The sequence below is a fragment of the Sceloporus undulatus genome, chromosome 4 (assembly GCF_019175285.1).
Source record: "Sceloporus undulatus isolate JIND9_A2432 ecotype Alabama chromosome 4, SceUnd_v1.1, whole genome shotgun sequence".
NCBI classification, from domain to species: domain Eukaryota; kingdom Metazoa; phylum Chordata; class Lepidosauria; order Squamata; family Phrynosomatidae; genus Sceloporus; species Sceloporus undulatus.
In genome coordinates this window covers 168,723,832-168,741,823 of record NC_056525.1, presented here as the reverse complement: position 1 = coordinate 168,741,823, position 17,992 = coordinate 168,723,832, and the positions used below count along the sequence as shown (strand labels likewise).

The window sequence follows — 17,992 nt, the reverse complement described above, 5'->3', positions numbered from 1 at the left end:
AGTGCAAAAAATCATAGCTAAGGATTCTGTATGGTGTGGGATGAGAGGAGGTCAGTTGGGGGATGACACTAGTGGGAGGGTGTTTATGTCACAACTATTGCCATTGCATTCAGTGATATACAAGGAATTACTATTTATAAATAACATTAATATAAAAAATACACAACAAGAGATTCTTTATGGGTCAATGGGAAGGTGACACCATGAGTTGTCACACTGGGTAACACCAACTCTAGTGACGCTGCAGTTCCAGGTCACACCAATCCAAGCCTTTTACCTTTATATAGTATAGTGGAGAGCTTGTAGATTATTATCTACTTGCACATATCTACATAGTTTGCAGTAGAATTCCTGATTCTCAGGGGCTTTACAAGGGCAACAAAAAGGGCCCCTCCATTCTAAATTTTGCTGTTACAACGTAAGAGAAGTGGGGGAGAAGTGAACCAGGCATGCATTTTTATCTGAAAGGACTGCAAGCTCAAATCTAACACTGAAAACAAGTCCTTGGGCAGAATCATGAGTTCAGAGGTACAGTGTGCCTGCGCCATGCGCGGACACTTTTTATGCGGCTTCCAGCTTACACAGAAGCTGCTTGGGGAAGGAAACAGTGGCGGTGCACCCACAGCACATGCACACCACTCTGCCACATGCACGAGCCCCATTATTTCCTATGGGGCTTGAGCATAAGCAGATTTTCCCTTAAGTGGGGGGATTCGGAACAGATCCTCCGCATAAGGAGAGGGCCCACTGTACATGCTGTTTAAAAAAAATCTGCTCAAAGCCTGGAAAAGGTATTTTTGGACGGACTACAGTTTAGCATACTGTGGCTCTGCTGGCTGAGGGATTCTGGGAGAGATAGTCCACAAATGAACCTTTCCTAGCTCTTATTCTGCCATGTTTGAGCCAGTCTGCTGCATTTTATTGTAAAGTGGGTGGAACACGAAGTTCAAGAAGAAAAAATCAAGCAGATCAGAGTAAGAACTGTATGTCTGGACTGTAACTCTCACCAGTTTGTCATGGTTCACTTGGGGAAATGAGAAGGCAAGTAGTTGATTAAGAGTCCAAAGGTCAAGAGCCAGGGCATTAGTCACGAACCAGAGGAACCAAAACCAACAGGGAGGTATGCAGAAGAATAGTGTGGATCCAGAAACAAGGCTTAGATTCTGAGCTAGCTTGGAGTGCACCCATACTGTAGAAATAATGCAGTCTGATACTTTAAGTGCTGTAGCTGCATCCTATGGAATCCTGGGATTTGTAGTTTACAAAGTCTTGAGCCAGCACAACCAATGGTAAGGAATGCTAAGAGCTACAGTTCACCAATATCTGGAGGGCATAAAGTCTTCCACCTATCAAAGAAAATTAGTCTATTTTTTCTAAGCTATCCTACAAAACCAGGTAACATTTCACACTTATTATGCTGGCATGGCAATTTTTTTTGTAATAAGGGAAGAGGAAAGATAATCCGCTTTTTTATTTATACTGGGACCAAAGTTATACCAACCCCAATATTACTGTTTAAACTGACTGTGTAAATTGTCACCATAAATATTTGCTTGAATGGGATATCTAGAGATAGTATGGGTATCTGGATTCCAAAAGTCCATAAGAACCCAGTTAAATAGGGATAACCCCATCATAAGGAACATGTGCATTGCCCCTTCATAAGAATCTTTCCTCCCATTTAAGATTACTCCCATTAAACCCTAATAATGAGGAAACCAAAACATTATCTGTTCAGAAATTAATGATTTGATGGACACTCCAAAGGGCTTAAGAGCAATGTACTGGGTATGAAATAATTAATGGACAGGATTACACCACTTAAATTAAAATGACATGGCACTAATCTAACTTTTTCTTAGTTTTGTACACTCTACAGCACATGAGTATGCAAGCACATTTTCAACCATAGAAGGCACAATTCCAAAAACTCTGCCTTTAAGACTTATCTGTCTCTGGCTTTTAATGTGAGGCTCACATTAGCCTAACTCACCAGACATTTGTTCATATATCCAAGACACAAGTGCATGGTTTGCAATAACATTTATTTCTTACCTAGACTTTAAGAAGCAAAGGTGCTAACAATGTGAAGTTGAAGGCTTTCATGGCCGGCATCCATAGTTTTTTGTGGGTTTTTGGGGCCATGTGGCCATGTTCTAGCAGAGTTTCTTCCTGAAGTTTCACCAGCATCTGTGGCTGGCATCTTCAGAGGCTGGCATCTTCCTGGCAAAACATCAGGAAGAAACTCTGCTAGAACATGGCCACATAGCCCAAAAAAACCCACAAAAAACTAAAAGTGCTAACAGATGCAACAACAAATGATTCCATGGTGATACATCCCAGGTGTATCATTAATCTTTTACGAAATTTTGTGTTGCTGGTCAGAATATACTTTCAGGTATGCAAGAACAATAACACCCCAAAATATGCCCTTGGAACCAGGCTTCTAATGACAATGGCTCTGTTAACTGAATATTGTTGTTGCTGCGTCCCTTCAAGTTGTTTCCTACTTATGGAGAGCCTAAGGCAAACCTATCACAGGGTTTTCTTGGCAAGTTTCTAATATATGTAGACATAAACCCAATTGCTAGTCCCAACTAGAATAGACACATTGTATCAACTGTTGGAACAGTAAGACATCTATGTCAGTACTATTGCTCCAAAATTACTTCCCCAATTGGAAACAGAGCTGAGTTGGGGTCATGGTGGCACACAGAGAGATCACTTTGGTTAACTTTTTCCCACTCTGAACTATGTTTTCTGTTATGCTATAAATACTTTAATGCCTGTGTGGTATGCTACTTCACCAGCACTTGGTCATGCTGGGATTCAGCCAGTGTTGCAAGACTGCACTGGCTGGGAAAGGGCGAGGTTCTGCTGCATACTAGGAACCACACCTCACTGGTGGGATCAGAGCTCCCAAACAAGCTCAGGCATTTCCCAAAGGGAAGCACCTATCATTCACACAGATGCCTTTGCAAAATAATTTCCATGAAAGTAACTAACTTCCAAACTTAAATCTAGTTTGCTACGCACCAGATTTATTTAATTTTTATCTGAGTAAATAAAAAGTTCCAATTCTATTTTGTGTAGTTAAATTGACTAAAGCGTGCGGGGGGAGCTGGGAACAGGATACTTTCATGAATGACTATTATGCCTTTCATAAGAGAATTTACTGTATTGACCATGTACCTTTTAAAACGGAATTGTGATTTGTTTTTAACTTTTGTAAATTAGCTAAACTTTATTTTAAATTTTGTAAGCTGCTCTGGACCCCATGATGGGGAGGAAACTAGAGTATACATTGAATAAAAATAAATAAATACAGTAAAAATGGGCTCAAACATGCATGAACCTAACTTTTCTATGATTGTTTTAATTGACTTAATAAGTGAAAACTGGAACATGGAGATCTGAAGATCAAACACAACATTTCCACAGGGATTCAAACTTTTACAAAGATATGAAGAGTTGGATCCAGACGTGGTTATAATCAGAAGAGACCCACTGGACCAATGGAACTTGACTTCAGTGGTCCAGTTCAAGATGTACATCCATATCTCTGATATGTTCTAAGGATGATCACTTCAATCAAGCATAAGAATAGGAAAGTAAGAGAGGTAGTAACAACACCACTTATGAGAGAACAGCCTTTTCAACAATTGTGTTGTGGAATGCCCTCACAAAGGAGGCTCACTGAGATCCCACTTTAATGTTATTTTGTTCTAGACAAAGATCGTTCACACACACACACACCAGATATTTTAAAACTTGCTGTAACTTGTAAATCCATTTTACATCTTATACTTTATTACCTCCACTTTAGTTTAGGTTTTAATTTGCACTTTGTTTTAAAGTTGCATAATTATTTAACAATGCAACATAATTATTTTTTTCCCTGTAATTGTCTTTGGCTTGATTGATGTATTCAGACAGAGGCCATCTGAACCTGTATCAGAGGCTACCAATAAACAGGGGGAGGGGGGGTGGAAATACTAATTTGGCTATCATGAAACTATAACTAAGCTATTCTAAATCATGAGACATTTCCAACTACTGATATCCAAGGGTTTTCCTGCCTCCATTTGTTTTGTTTCTACATTCTACTATTACCATACATTCCAAACACATATTTTTTCATTCAGACAATTCTCTTATTGAGCGAAAACATTGAGTGATTTTATTGAGTGTGTGCGCATGAACAAATCAGCTTGGAATTTCAAATTATTTTACATCATGCTTAATTATTACTTGATTTTTGAAGTATTTTGATTCTGTGTGATTAATATTTCAGTTGGTTAAATCCTTATTGATAGAAGTTTAGTACTTCTCATATCAGAGGTTACTCTTGTTTTCAATGCATTTCCATCACATGGTAAGTTTCCAATTTACCACACAATTTACCAAGACTTAAAATGTAATCATTTTAATGGCTTGGGCCCAGGATACCTGAAGGACCGCCTCTCCCCGTACATTCCGCCTCGCACCCTCAGAACGTCTGGGCAGCAGCTACTGAAGGTGCCTGGGGCTAGGTTGGCCTCCACCACTCGGAGGTCGTTCTCCATAGCTGCCCCAGCCCTTTGGAATGCGCTGCCCACTGAGCTCCGCTCGTCCACTACCCTGGCCCAATTTAGGAAGGACCTCAAAACCTTCCTATTCCAACAGGCATTCCCCGAGTAAATATCCTGTGGGCCTCCCTCCTCTCTTTCGTGGCCAAGAGGTTGGGCTTTGGGGCTTTACTGTTGGTTTGTTTTTAAATATGTTTTTATTGGAATTGTTTGTATTTTAATTATGTTGTGAGCCGCCCTGATCGGAGGAAGGGCGGCATATAAATAAAAATTTTATTTATTATTATTATTATCAGGTACCACATATAACTGACATGGCAATACCACCATTTCATGCAAGAATCAGGCAGAAAAGGAGTGGTGTGTCAAGTCATGATAATTTATATTGATGAGATTGGTTGCATTTAGACATAAAAATAAATTGTGGTTTATCATTACAGAAATTGGCCTCAGGCTTGCACACTTCCTACCTTCATCCCCTCCTTATAGCACATATATTTCTATACTGCTTACCAGTTTACAAAGAGTAAGCCAAATGCCCCCAAAAGCTGGTTTTAGTGACCTACAGAAGATTGCCAGGCTGAGTGGACCTGGAGCCCCTGGTGATACTGAACTCGCACAACCTTGTGATTTGTGAGTGAGGGGCTGTGGCACAGGCATTTACCCACTGAGCAATCAGAGCTCAAAGGCCTCTCCTTCAACATGGTCACAAAAAGTTGAGAAACTTTTGTTTCTTTTTATCTAATTAAACACATTTTCTTGTTAAATTAGAGCATAAATGAATACTGGTTAATCCTAATTATGGTTTACTGGGGGGGGGGAACCATTTCAAAACGTGGACAATGCAGCTGACCTGTTTAAACAACACAGTTAACATTAGGAATGTGGAGGTAACACTAAACTGTGGTTATTAAAAACAGAAGTGAAAGTTTTCACAGCCACATTGAAGGATGAAACACTAGACAAAATAGCCTGCAGATCACTTTGATTCTTTCCTACAACACCAAATCAAAGTTTATCATTCTCTCTCAATAAGAGACATCGATTAAGATTCTGCAAGTTTCCCCCACTTCTAGCCCAGATATATCCTACTCATGCAAAGGAAAATGTCTCATATGCTTTATTTATTATCCATCAATAGGACTGGCAACCACACTGATAGTTCATATTGCTTTGACTTCAAAACTGCAGAACTAAGGAAAACATGGCAGTTGTATGATCTCATGCCTTCAGGGATCCTGCGGATGCCTTTACCAACTTGATTAGAGTCTTCCTCACACTTTAGATGAAAGCCATGAAATGGACAAGAGAGGCAGTGGAAAAGTGGACTCACTAAGTACTTCAGTAGGAGATGTTTGCAGCCATCTACATCTCTAATGTAATTGGAAATACTGCTAATATCCATTTCGCACCTTCATGCCACCACAAGCTCTACAGCAGTGGTTCCCAACCTGTGGGTCGGGACCCCTTTGGGGGTTGAATGACCCTTTCATGGGGGTCGCCTAAGACCATTGGAAAACACCTATTTAATTACAGTTATGAAGTAGCAATGAAAATAATTTCATGGGTTTGGGTCACCACAACATGAGGAACTGTATTAAAGGGTCACGGCATTAGGAAGGTTGGGAACCACTGCTCTACAGCTATGTTAATAGTGGTGATTCCTAAACGGGTGTTGAGAACCTTCAGGTGATCACAGAAAGTTAAACTGATCTTAGTGATTTTGGAGGTGAACAGTGCAGGTAGAGCCACAAGCACTGGTCAGCAGATTCTGGTCCAGCATTCCAATAAGGACCAGAAGAGAGATTTCAATATATTATGTACACAGTACACTCTTTCCTATATTGCTATTAGCAACAAGGCAAGATTGTCCTGCACTGTGAAAAAAATGAAATATGATCTTTATTTCCTGACCTCTATCTTTGTATTGAACTTGCAGTCAATGCTTAGAATAGCCAATGTTTACTTTTGTTTGTAAATCAACAACTTTTATAGATTTTCAGTGAACAGGCATGTGTATAATTTTTCATGTCCCATTTTGATGGTTCTTCTTCCAGCACCCTGATGGTTGCAAAGAAAGAATGTCTCAATGGGAACAGCACAGTTGCTCCACTCCCTTTTATAATGATTGTACCTGCTCCACCCTTGGGATGGGCGTGGTGCACATGGCATCTATCTCAAATATACAAAGCCCAGGTGAACTGCAATCTCAATCAGGTCTATACACGTTAGGCTGACTACACAAGCCATGCAGCTCTCATAGAGGTAACATAACAACTCTTCAAGGAGCAGCTAGACTGCATCACTGGTCATGGCACAAATGGAAAAATGTTCCTCTCTGCTTTAGTCTTTCACACGAAGCACAAGATGGCTCTAATTATTATTTTTTAGACTGTAAAATTTTAATGGCAGCATATATAAGCCCTACCCAGTTGCACACCTTCCTTTGGATATGGGTGAGGTGGACAGACAACTCTATACCACCCAAGGAGAATTCTGGAGGCAGTATTGCTCAAATAGAAAGAAAAGCCCTGACTGTCTCAAGAAAGGTACAAGTGGAATTTGAAGAATATCTTAAGACAAGAGATTGTATGTATGTACATAGAACTGTGTGTATGAGTGTGATGTGTGTCGGAGAGAGACAGAAAACATAATCTTCATAAAATCTTTGCTGCTCAGATCTAAATAATTAAGCAATTTTCCAACATAACAATAAAGAATCATGCTTTCTATTTCCCCCACCCAACAAACCTGCCTCAACTAGAAAACTGTGACAATGAAAGGCATACATGATAAAGGAGACTAAACACAAAGAGAAAACACCATGTACCATGATTTCAATGCTGAAGGAAACTGTACAGTCACTGATGTATCCTTCAAACGGAAATATGAGGTAATCCCATGCAACAATACCTTCTGATGTTAATGATACACTGTAAATCTTCCAGAAATGAACAGCCTAATGGACACTTTGGAGAGGAAAATGGGGAGGTGCAGAGATGGAAAGGTGTGTAAGCAATGCTATCATTTATTATATTCACTATGTTTTCTTCATGTAGATGCTTAGTCAACATATGGCCACTATCTTTGGGCAAGGGCAAATCCAAGAAGTGAATAAAATATCAGAGAAGAGACGTTAAGGAAGAAAACTGCTAAAATCTATAATCAGTTTTTAACATTTCCTCAAAATATCACCACAGATCATGGTTTTGCCTCCAAGGAGTATTTCAGGTTCAGATTTAGAGGCCTTCTAAAAAAGGAAGCAAACTGCAAGTTTATTCCTTCCTACCTTTAAAAAGGGGGTATTCTCATGGACCTAAAACTGCTGGATGGGGCATTGTGAAACTGTCCCTTGAAGTCACAGGGGGCATCTTGAATTTTAATAAGTTTCTTTTTTTTAAAAGTGATGGGGTGTTGAAATCCACTTGGACCTTGTGTAGTTGTGCTCTCCTGTTTTGGAGCTCTCTTTTTTTATCTCTACTACGGTTGGCAGTAATGACTCCTGTACCTTTAATGGTTGTGTACAAGAGGGAATTTCAATAGGTGTTATTGATTTACTTGGTTGCATGGCAAGCTACTTCTGCTGAAACCTGCTCTTCCACACAACCATTATGGTGCAGGAGCCCTCTTCAGTTTTCAGTCTAGCAACCCTATCTCCAGCACTCCTGCCACACTTATTCTTTCTCCAGAGTCTCTGATACCATGGGAGAAATTATTAATAACAACTATTAATTGGTAATATTTCTTACATCCCTCATCCCATCATCTAGGGGCTATCACTGGAACACAGGTTGCTATGTGCAAATTACCCATGATTAAACTATCTTAAGTGCTCTCCAGCAACTTCTTCAAAAACATCTGCTAACAGAGATGTTCAGCTTCCCGTGGCAACATGTCCCAGTGATCACCTGTGACTTCCCCATCAAATCGGTAGTATCATTATTTCTGCTTAAAACAATAACTGTTGCTGCACAGACATACTGCTCTTCTCCTTTACACTTTAAAAATATTAAAACAAAGCAAACAAAGAGTTTTTCAAAGCAATTCCTTAATTATACAGTATGGCCTCTTTTTTTTTGAAGCAGACTTGGGGTTATATCAGTATTCATAAAATTAAATTAGCATCCAAGTGATTTATAGTGAGTAGAAAGGGTGCTGGTAGGGCAATTACACAGTACATTTTGGTAACCAGAAAATCCCAGGGGTTTTCGTGTTCAAGTTCTTCACTTTTCCCAATGACTGAATATATACCATACTTTGCAAATACCAAAAAAACATGCCTTTTTCAATTATGAGTGCTAGAATTGTATTCTGTTTGTTAAAATACAAGCTGCTACTATGTTCATGTTAGATACATGGCTAGAGAGAGTGGAGGAAAGAATGGCAAGTAGAAAGAAGGCCAGGGATTGCCAGTAGTTTGGCAATTGTGTCTCCATTATGAAGATCTATGGGCTGCAGGAAAAAAGGAGGCCTACTAGGATCATAGGCAGGAAAAAGACTAACCTTCAGGGGGCTTGGGCCTCCCACAAGGGAACAAGAAGGTTGGGGGTTTCCCTGCTTATTAGGAGCAACCCACTAGAGGATATTCTGACCTTCTCTGCTGAGAAAAACATTACTCCTTCTAGGATTTAACCAACTGCGTATTTTATCACCATTGACTGAATACTGTAACTAAAACACAAAGGAAGAGAGAAAGCAATAAATATTCCTTCCTTCTTCAAGGCAGCTTACCAAGAATGGCATTTATTAATTCTGGCTAAAAGACAGGTGACATTTCTAAAGACCTCTAATGACTCCCATTCCTTAGGCCTGGTACAACAAATCATTAAAATATGGCTAAGAGCTTGAAACCAGATTGCCTGCTTGTAGCACTCCCTGTCCCATCCTCCTACAGCCACTCTCTAGTGCAATTCTTGCTTATTTCTTTCCTTTCTTCTCTACCGTGGTTCAGCAATATATGTGCATTACCCTAACCACAGCTCCCATTTCAACCAGGATTTGGTAGTCAAGGGTGGCAGTCAAATGGAAGAAATACTGTGTTAAAAGACCAGCAGTGGAAGGGACGAGGGAATTTATGATGCAGAGTGAAGGGAAAGTGTAGGGTTGCACAGACCACTTCTAATTACTCAAATGCAATTAAGAGATCAGCACAGTTAACACCTGGAATGACCCTGAAGTTCTATCCAATACAACAGTAGTTCTCAATCTTTGGCAATCCAGATGTTTTGGATTTTAACTCCCAGGATCCCCAATCACAGGCCAAAACTGTCTGGGCAGTGAAGTCCAAAACTTATAAAAGGTCAAGGGTGAAAGCCACTACACTATAGCACATTGGTTTTGATCTTTTTATATTGTTTCACCCATATTACTGGACTTAGGAAGGAGAAGCACAAATGTTTTGTGTATGGATATCAGTAAGTCAACCTACCACGCCTTTGGAAACCTCAGGAGCTTCCCTGAGTTTATGGCAGCAAGGACCACACCTATTTTAAAGAGCTGAAACCTTTTTTACTTTCTCATTTCTAATTACTATCTCATTATTCACTCTGTGCACATGGCTTCTCATTGGGATATTTTGCTTTTGGTGTTGCTCTCCAGTACTAATCCACCTACAGTGAGTGATTCTGTACATCTGAAGTGTGGATGGCAATCAGCTGGTACGCATTGCTTTTTATTCTGACCTGTTCATTAGTCACAGCATATACAGGACACTCCTTGCATGCCACAGACATACCAGGATGCAGTCTCAGCCTTTCTTTACTAGTAAAGGACCCTGGTGCATTTGCTATAGGAAAGGATCTGCTAACAAAAATGAAGGAACTGGAGAGTGGGAGAGAAATCCTACTCAGGAAACAAAGCTGAAATTTTATGCTTCTTATGAGTGTACAGACTGGTATTCCTACTTGTCTGTGCAAGTTGTTTGGTAAGGTTGCTTATCACAGCAGATTTTAAGCTTCTGTATATTAATTAATTTGGAGGCAGGTTGTCATTCATTTGGTAACTGAATGCAGACCAACCTGAAGGAAAACTACTGTATTACCAAATATATGTGTGTGTGTGTGTATCATATCATTCTAAACAGCAGGAACATGTGATGAAAAGCTAAGCTAACTGCTACATTAAATATATTGTGTCCACCTAACAGACTACTTTTCTTTTTTACTTATAAGCAAGGCTGTGGGCCCACAATTCAGATCAGGGCCATAGGGAACAAGTAGGGAGAGGGCCAGGAAAAAAAGAATCCTTAGGTGCCAAGAGGTTTCCCCTTCCTTTCTTATCAAGACCAAGGTAAAGGGCCAATGTAAAAGAAAAAATCTGTAGGGAAACTCACATACACTTGCTGCAATCCAGAACAGGACATATTTACTTATAAGTAAAAGGGGAAGAAAAGGAGGCTCAGTCACATGCTATGTATTTAGCACACCATACAGTTAAGCCCTGAAAGTGTAAATTGTGAAGCAGAAACCCTCAATTTAAATCTTGCCATGGAGATTTCCAGGGACTCATCTAAGCTATTTGTCCTTTCCTCATTAGAAACACACCAATTTCAGGTTGGCTAAGGATTTAAGGTGGCATCTCCCAACTGAGGGCTTTCCAGACATGCAGCACTACAACTTCTTTCATCTCCCAGCCAGCAGAGCCATGCTGGTTGGGCTATGACAGAAACAGTAGTCTAACACATTCAGAAGACACCAGCCTGAGAACGGTCATTCTAGGGAAATCCATTTGCAAACCTCACACACATGCTCAAATAACATGAAGGTATGCTTTTATTCTTCATTGGTCAAATCGTTTGCTTTCACAGGCAGCAAAAACTCTGCAGTTACAGAAATGAAAACCAACAGCAGCAGAACATTCATGGGACACAAAGCCCTCTGACAATAATTCCAACTGGTGTACTCACAAACGCTGTGGTACTGATGGTTTGTGATTTCCAACAGTACTAGAGAAAGAAAGGGGAGAAACAAAGTAGCAGTTGAGAGCAATTCCCTGTTAGTTGAAATACCACAGAAACCAGCCTCTTCCCCAATTCCCAGGATTAAAGAAGCTAGGAACATTACAGAGACAGCCTGCTGTTCTACCCTTGGGGCAGGGAGAGGTTGGCACTGCCATCTGAATAAGGTACTAGTTAATAAAATGAACAAAAGATGACACAGAATAAGCTTCAACTGGAACAGGACCCCACCCGCAAAAGTAACTTACATTGAAACTCAGACTGAAGTGCAGCAGCCTTTGCACTATATCCATATACACCCCAACAAGTCTATACAAAACTTCTGCTTAGATGTATTTTTTGGTAGGGGAACCTTGGAAGATTAAATGGATGATCCTGAAGGCTCACTGCATTTCTAAGAAGCATTATAAATGTTCAATAATGTTAATATTACAGGGGGAAAAGATATCTTTAAGCCATACGGAAAACTAGCAAATAATTATTTCCAAGATAAATATTTAGGTATGCTTTTAATGTGTGCCTGAGTAATGAGGAGACATGCTTACAGAGCTTGGGAGAGTTACTTTTTTGGGAGTACAAGTCACAGAATCTCTCAGGCAGCATGACAGCTGACTGGAGGATTCTAGAAGTTACAGTGCAAAAGAGTAACTTTTTCAATCCTGAAAATGTACCTCAACAACTATTTGTGTGAGAGCCAGTGTGGTGTAATGGTTTGGGCACTGGATTATGAATCTGGAGATCAGGATTTAGATCCGTGCTCTGCCATGGAAACCCATTGTGTGATCTTGGGCAAGTCACACTCTCTCAGCCTCAGAAGAAACCAATGGCAAACCTGCTCACTCTGAAAAACTCTAGCCAAGAAAACTCCATGGTACAGTAAGCTTAGGGTCACCATATGTTGGAAATGACTTGGGGACATACAACAACAACGTGGCCATTTATTGAAGGGATCAGAGTTGTACTGTTTGTCTTTAAAAAGAGCCTTCCGTTTTGTAATGTACTTCCTTTGCTTCCAATTATATGCCTAGTTATAACCAGTAAATACCCTGAATAAACTAAATCATTAAAATTGTAAGCAAGCCATATTTTCCTGGGTCTATCTTGAAGCATTCTTTAGCAAATTCAACAGTAATTAAAGTAATTATAACTTTTGCCAAACTAATTGCTGTATATAATCTGTCATATAATCAGCAGGTGCTTTGGGACTAGATAAATTAATCTGTGGAATTTGGAGACGTTGCCTGAGCAAAATCAGCATAGTCACCATATTCTGCAGTCTGTATTCTGTTTTGTATGTGTGTACATATGCATTCAGAGGAAGATCTATTTCTATGGACTTTCACACTAGACTGAAAGGTTGCAATATAATACAACAAGCACAACTACTGCACACATTCTGCTAATTCATCAATGGGGTTGCATGGTGGCCCTATTGTCAACATTCAAACCACATTTGCACAAATGTCAAGATGTGTAACAGCAAATGCATGATGAAGTGTTTCCACTAAATAAGAAAAGAAACTAAGCCTAGAGCACCCATTGTTTTGAGACGTACATAAAAGGAGGAAGAATAAAAGAAAGAAGGACTTTCACTGCTATAGTTACTCTGTTGTATTTATACAGCCATGCACTTGTCAACATTCACTGAAACTTCATGGCACTTACTCCAATTCACAAGTCTTGGAGTCTAATATAGGAACGCCACCTTTGTCTCCAGAGTCCTAGTCCAATGTTCAAACAGCTACACCATGCTGGCTGTCCTATGTGAAGGTATTTTATTAATTTACCCCCACCCAGCCCCTCAAGGGGAAAGGAATATGGAATTAGCACAAGAAATAAAGCTTTCAGTGTTCTGATATGGAGAAACAGGGAGGGGATAAGAAAGGAATGGCTTTCTAAACAGAGAACTCAGAAGGGGAGCTGAAAAACAAAGTAAGCTGTTTTACAGCCGCCTGCAGATGCATGCCCACACACAAAGCAGAGCCCAGGGTTTGAAAAATAAACAGCTGTGTTACAAGATGGACTGTGTACTTAGATTCTTATGGTTCATGCAGACAGAGCAGCTCAGGCTTCATTCCCATCCTAGACAATCTACATTCTTTGAGAGGTAGACTATCTCCTCTTTTCACTCTCACCAGTCTCCCTCCCACTTCAAATTAGAGATTTTTACTGGAACAGCTTCAAACGTCTTTTTATGGTACGAAGAAAGTATCTCCTTTCTGAGATGCCAGAACTCCCACACCTCTACTATTTAAAAAAAATCTACTCAATGAACCTCAACAGGCAAAGCAGCCCGCCTTTGTAAAAGAAAGAATAAGGAGAAGAAACTTCTGCAAACAAAGCATTTCTAAATGGGAGGATCTGAAGCTCAGGTTTCCCCTGAAATTCACACCCTCTAATTTAGGGTAGAAATCATGCAACCCCCACATCTTGTTGAGGATTCCTCACCATTGGTTATGATGGCTAAGGATGCTGGGACATGCAATCCAACATCTGAGGGACTGCAATCCTCATCCCTAAAAAAAACACCCTCTTGACCCCTCCTTCTTATGTAGGAAGAGACTCTGGCTACTCAGCAGTAACAGAAAGGATCTGCACAATTTGCACACACACACAAAATATGATGATCACTTTCACCTCTGAAAACAGACTGTGGGACAAATAAATGACACACAACACAAGACAAAGGGTGACTTCAGGCTGAGGTTCTCTCTCATGTAGAAACCAAATCCATCCTGGAGATGACATGCAGTATGTGCACAAACTTCCACATGTCTTTCTCATGTTTACATATTAATCAACTACCACAACTGTTTCCATCTTCTCACTGTATGCACTGAATGACAAAGGGCTGGGATCGTAACGTTATGATTGAAAACAAACCCAGATTTGTATGTACTGTGCAATCGATAAGCAAAGGCTAGTCAGTGCTCCCTGATGAAGGTGTTTTCCCCACAGCCTGGATAAGTTACTTTTTAATACAACTTGCAAAAAACCCCAAAAACAATACTCTGGAATATGTGGTCCAAAGAAATCACTTCCCCAACTCTTTATATATTTCTTTTCTGCCTCTCTCAGGGCAATAAACCCAATGCCCTTTCTCTTGGGAGAATTGAGGAGGAGCTGGACTATCCTTATTTCTCAGCTGGGACTCTCCAGTCTTTCCCACAGACTTAAAAGGAGTGTCTCTTCTGGGCGTCGGGGAGTCAAAGATCTTTATCTAGGTAAGATTAATTGCAGCTCTGCAATCCAAGAGGAAAGCCTCCAGAGTGAAGTAAAAAACCCTTCTCTCCATAAAACCCCATCTATCTGAGGCCAAAGGGAGAGGGCCAGCCACAAGAAATGCTGATGGATACTTGAAATTAACAAAGCTCTCACACACTTGAGATTATAGTGTTTCTTTTTCCCTTTGAAAGGTGTTCTAATTCCCCCCCCCCGACACACACACACCCCCAAAAATCATCTAAAAAACACCAAGATCATAAGCAATAAGCAACCAACCAAAACTTTTGAACTCAGTCCTGAGCTCATTTGTGTGTGTTTTCCCCCTCAAGAAGCCTTCAATGAAACAACCTTTCCACTTATTGCAACAGCTCAATAAATCTTCTCTCCCCAAAAAGCTCTAAAAAGAGAGATTTGTGGATTCATCATCTACTCAAAAGGTACATGCACTCCGACCTTGATCCGTGTTTACATTCCAGGAGGAAACTATAAACAATTCAAGCAGCCAAATGACCACCTAACACTCATTCCTTCTCTTTTATTTTTTTAAGTACATTATCATCCCAAATCCACTGAACAGTCATATCTTTATGGGGCCAACCAAAGTGCACACAATACATGTTGCAAGCTAAACCATATGTACAAAGTATAGCGTCATCCAAAAGCTACTGAATAGACATACCTTTATGGGGCCAGCCACAATGCACATGATGCATGTTGCAAGCTTAGCTAAAGATAAAGCTAAGCTTGCACCATGTATCATGTGCATTTGGGCTGGCCCCATAGGGATAAAGGTATCACTGTTTTTAGGACATCCAGTGGGTAGCCATGTTGGCCATATAGCAAAGGATAGCATCATCCAAAATCCACCAGTGATACCTTTATGGAGCCAACCAATGCATGATACATGTTACAAACTATGCCATATAGCACAGTACAGCATCATCGCTGATCCACCCCAATGGAGCCAACCCAAAATGCACATTATCTATGTTTAGGGGACCAACAAATAAGGTTGGCTTATGGGACCAACGAAACCACACATGATACATGTTGCAGGCTTAGCCATATAGCAAAGTACAGCATCATCTCAGATCCACCCAAAGCTTGCAACATGTGCCATGTGCATTTAGGTGGGCCCCATAAAGGTACCACTGTGGATTTGAGATGACCCTGCACTTGGCTACCCCCAGATATCGATTATTATTATTATTATTATTATTATTTTGATGTGATGTTAGTTCCAAGTGGGGCGCTTACACATAGCCATCGGAGCCGATGTCCCCTCCGTAGTTCTTCTGGATGTAGTACATCTTGTAGGTATGGCTGCTGCTTCCTCCCCCTCCGCCTCCTCCTCCTCCTCCTCCTCCTCCCATCATCAGGTGGGAATTCATCTCGTAGCGCATATCCGGCCCGGACTCGGCCCGGACCATCCTGCCGCCCATGCCCAAGGTGTTGAGCCTCGGGTGGGAGCCTCCGCCGTTCATGCTCATGGCCTCGCCTGGCTCTCTCGGGGCTTCAGGGCTCTTCAGGAGAGGAGGAGGAGGAGGAGGAAGAAGAGCAAGGCATGCGGGGGGTCCTCAGCCTCTCCAAGTCCTCTCAGGGTTAGGCACCCACAAACTTTTCAAAAACAAAAGAACAAGTCGCCCAAAGCAAGAGGGAAGAGGAGAAGGAGAAAGAGGAGAGAAACTTTGGAGAGAAAGAGAGAGAGAGAGGTGGCTCTCAGTGGCGGCGTCCAGGTGCGAAGGCGCCTTTCCTGCTGCTGCTGGCGGTTGGAGTGTGTTTCAGGAGGAGGAGGAGGAGGAGACCCAGCAGCAGAGACCCCTCCTTGCTGCTGCTGCCACAGGAGGAGGAAGGGAGAAGACACACCTTGGGGGGGGGGTTTAAAATGTAATGCACCCAAGCCAGTCTTGGCCTCCTCCTCCTCAAACCTCTGGGCGTGTGTGAGAGACAGAGAAAAGAGAGCAAGGGAAGAGCTGGGTGTTGGCGCCGCCTTCCCCTCCACCTGGGCTCAACCCTGAAGCAAAGGAGCCAAGGGCTGGGCCTACTACAGGGCTCTTCCCAGCCCTTGGCAACCAGGAAAGAAAGAGCCGCCCTGGAAAGGCGCCCTGGGAAGGCTTGGCTGAGGAGGAGGAGGAGGAGAGCTTGGCCTCCATGGGAGAGACTCCTTGCCAGCTCCCAGGGGGGGCCCAAAGAACCAAAGGGGTGGGAGCTTTCTCTCACTGACCCTCTCTCACACACACAACACATACAGGGGGAGCTGGGTTGGCCATTTAACAAAGGCAAATAAAAATCCATCAGTGACACCTTTCTTGGCCAACTGAAATGCACAGTATACACTTGTCCCTCCATATTCGTTAGAGGCACAAGACCCCTGTGAATATGGAAAACCAGCAAATAACAAGAACACCATGTTTTTAACCTGAGATGACACCTCTCTAGGAATCTCTAGGTCCTCCAGGGCAACTCTGTGGTCAACCTCTGACACACACCAACCACAGAATTGCACTGGAGGAGATACAAATGCCTAGGGGAGTGTTCTCTCAAGGAATCTCTAGGTCCTTCAGTGCAACTTTTAGTTAAAGTCAACCACACACTCTCTTTAACAACATAACCCCCCCCCAACCAAACAGGGATACCTTTGTGAAGTCAAAGGCTTTCATGGTTGGCATCCATAGTTTTTTGGGTGATGTAGCCATGTTCGAGAAGAGTTTATTACTGATGTTTTGTCAAATATGACCAAAGTACCAAGAAAATGGTTGCTATACATTGGAAATGACTTGAAGACATACGACAACAAAACCAAGAAGATGTGCAAAGACATTTGCCATGTGCTAAACGACAGCCTGCTGAATACCTGAGAACAGGTGAAATAACTTCCACATCAGAGGGGATGTCTTCTGAATTAGGCTTGAGGATTGGCAAGTCTCCACTTCAAATTCCACTTTTCCTGCTTTAGATGTCAAATGCCTGAACGTTAACTGAGAACCTAAATGACAAGATAATGAAAAAGATGATGAAATCTTTTAATGAGTTTGCTAATTGCCCGCACTAAACATCATGTAACATCACTTGCATCCACCTCCACTTACATTATTGCTTGACAGACACATTCTCTGTACAAACCAAACAAGAAGATGAATTGGAGACAAACCAGTTAGCCAAGGTGGGTTGTAAAGGGTGTAAATGTTGGTGGTATAACAGATGTTAAGACTAGGAGGGAACCCCATTAGAGGTTACATGAGCA

General features: G+C 41.4%; 1 protein-coding gene across 3 annotated transcripts in view; it reads right to left on the bottom strand.

The window, feature by feature from the left end:
• Positions 1 to 16,653, bottom strand: part of LOC121929270 (desmoplakin) — a 56,585-nt gene extending 39,932 nt beyond the window's left edge. For 2 of the 3 annotated variants that reach the window (XM_042464647.1, XM_042464648.1), the window contains exon 1: positions 16,006 to 16,651. In XM_042464647.1, the coding sequence (XP_042320581.1) occupies positions 16,006 to 16,238 (233 nt within the window). In that variant the 5' untranslated portion in view covers positions 16,239 to 16,651. Of the gene's footprint in view, positions 1 to 16,005 lie in introns of all 3 variants that reach the window. The other variant, XM_042464646.1, reaches the window with a different exon arrangement.
• Between the last annotated feature and the right edge of the window lie 1,339 nt (positions 16,654 to 17,992).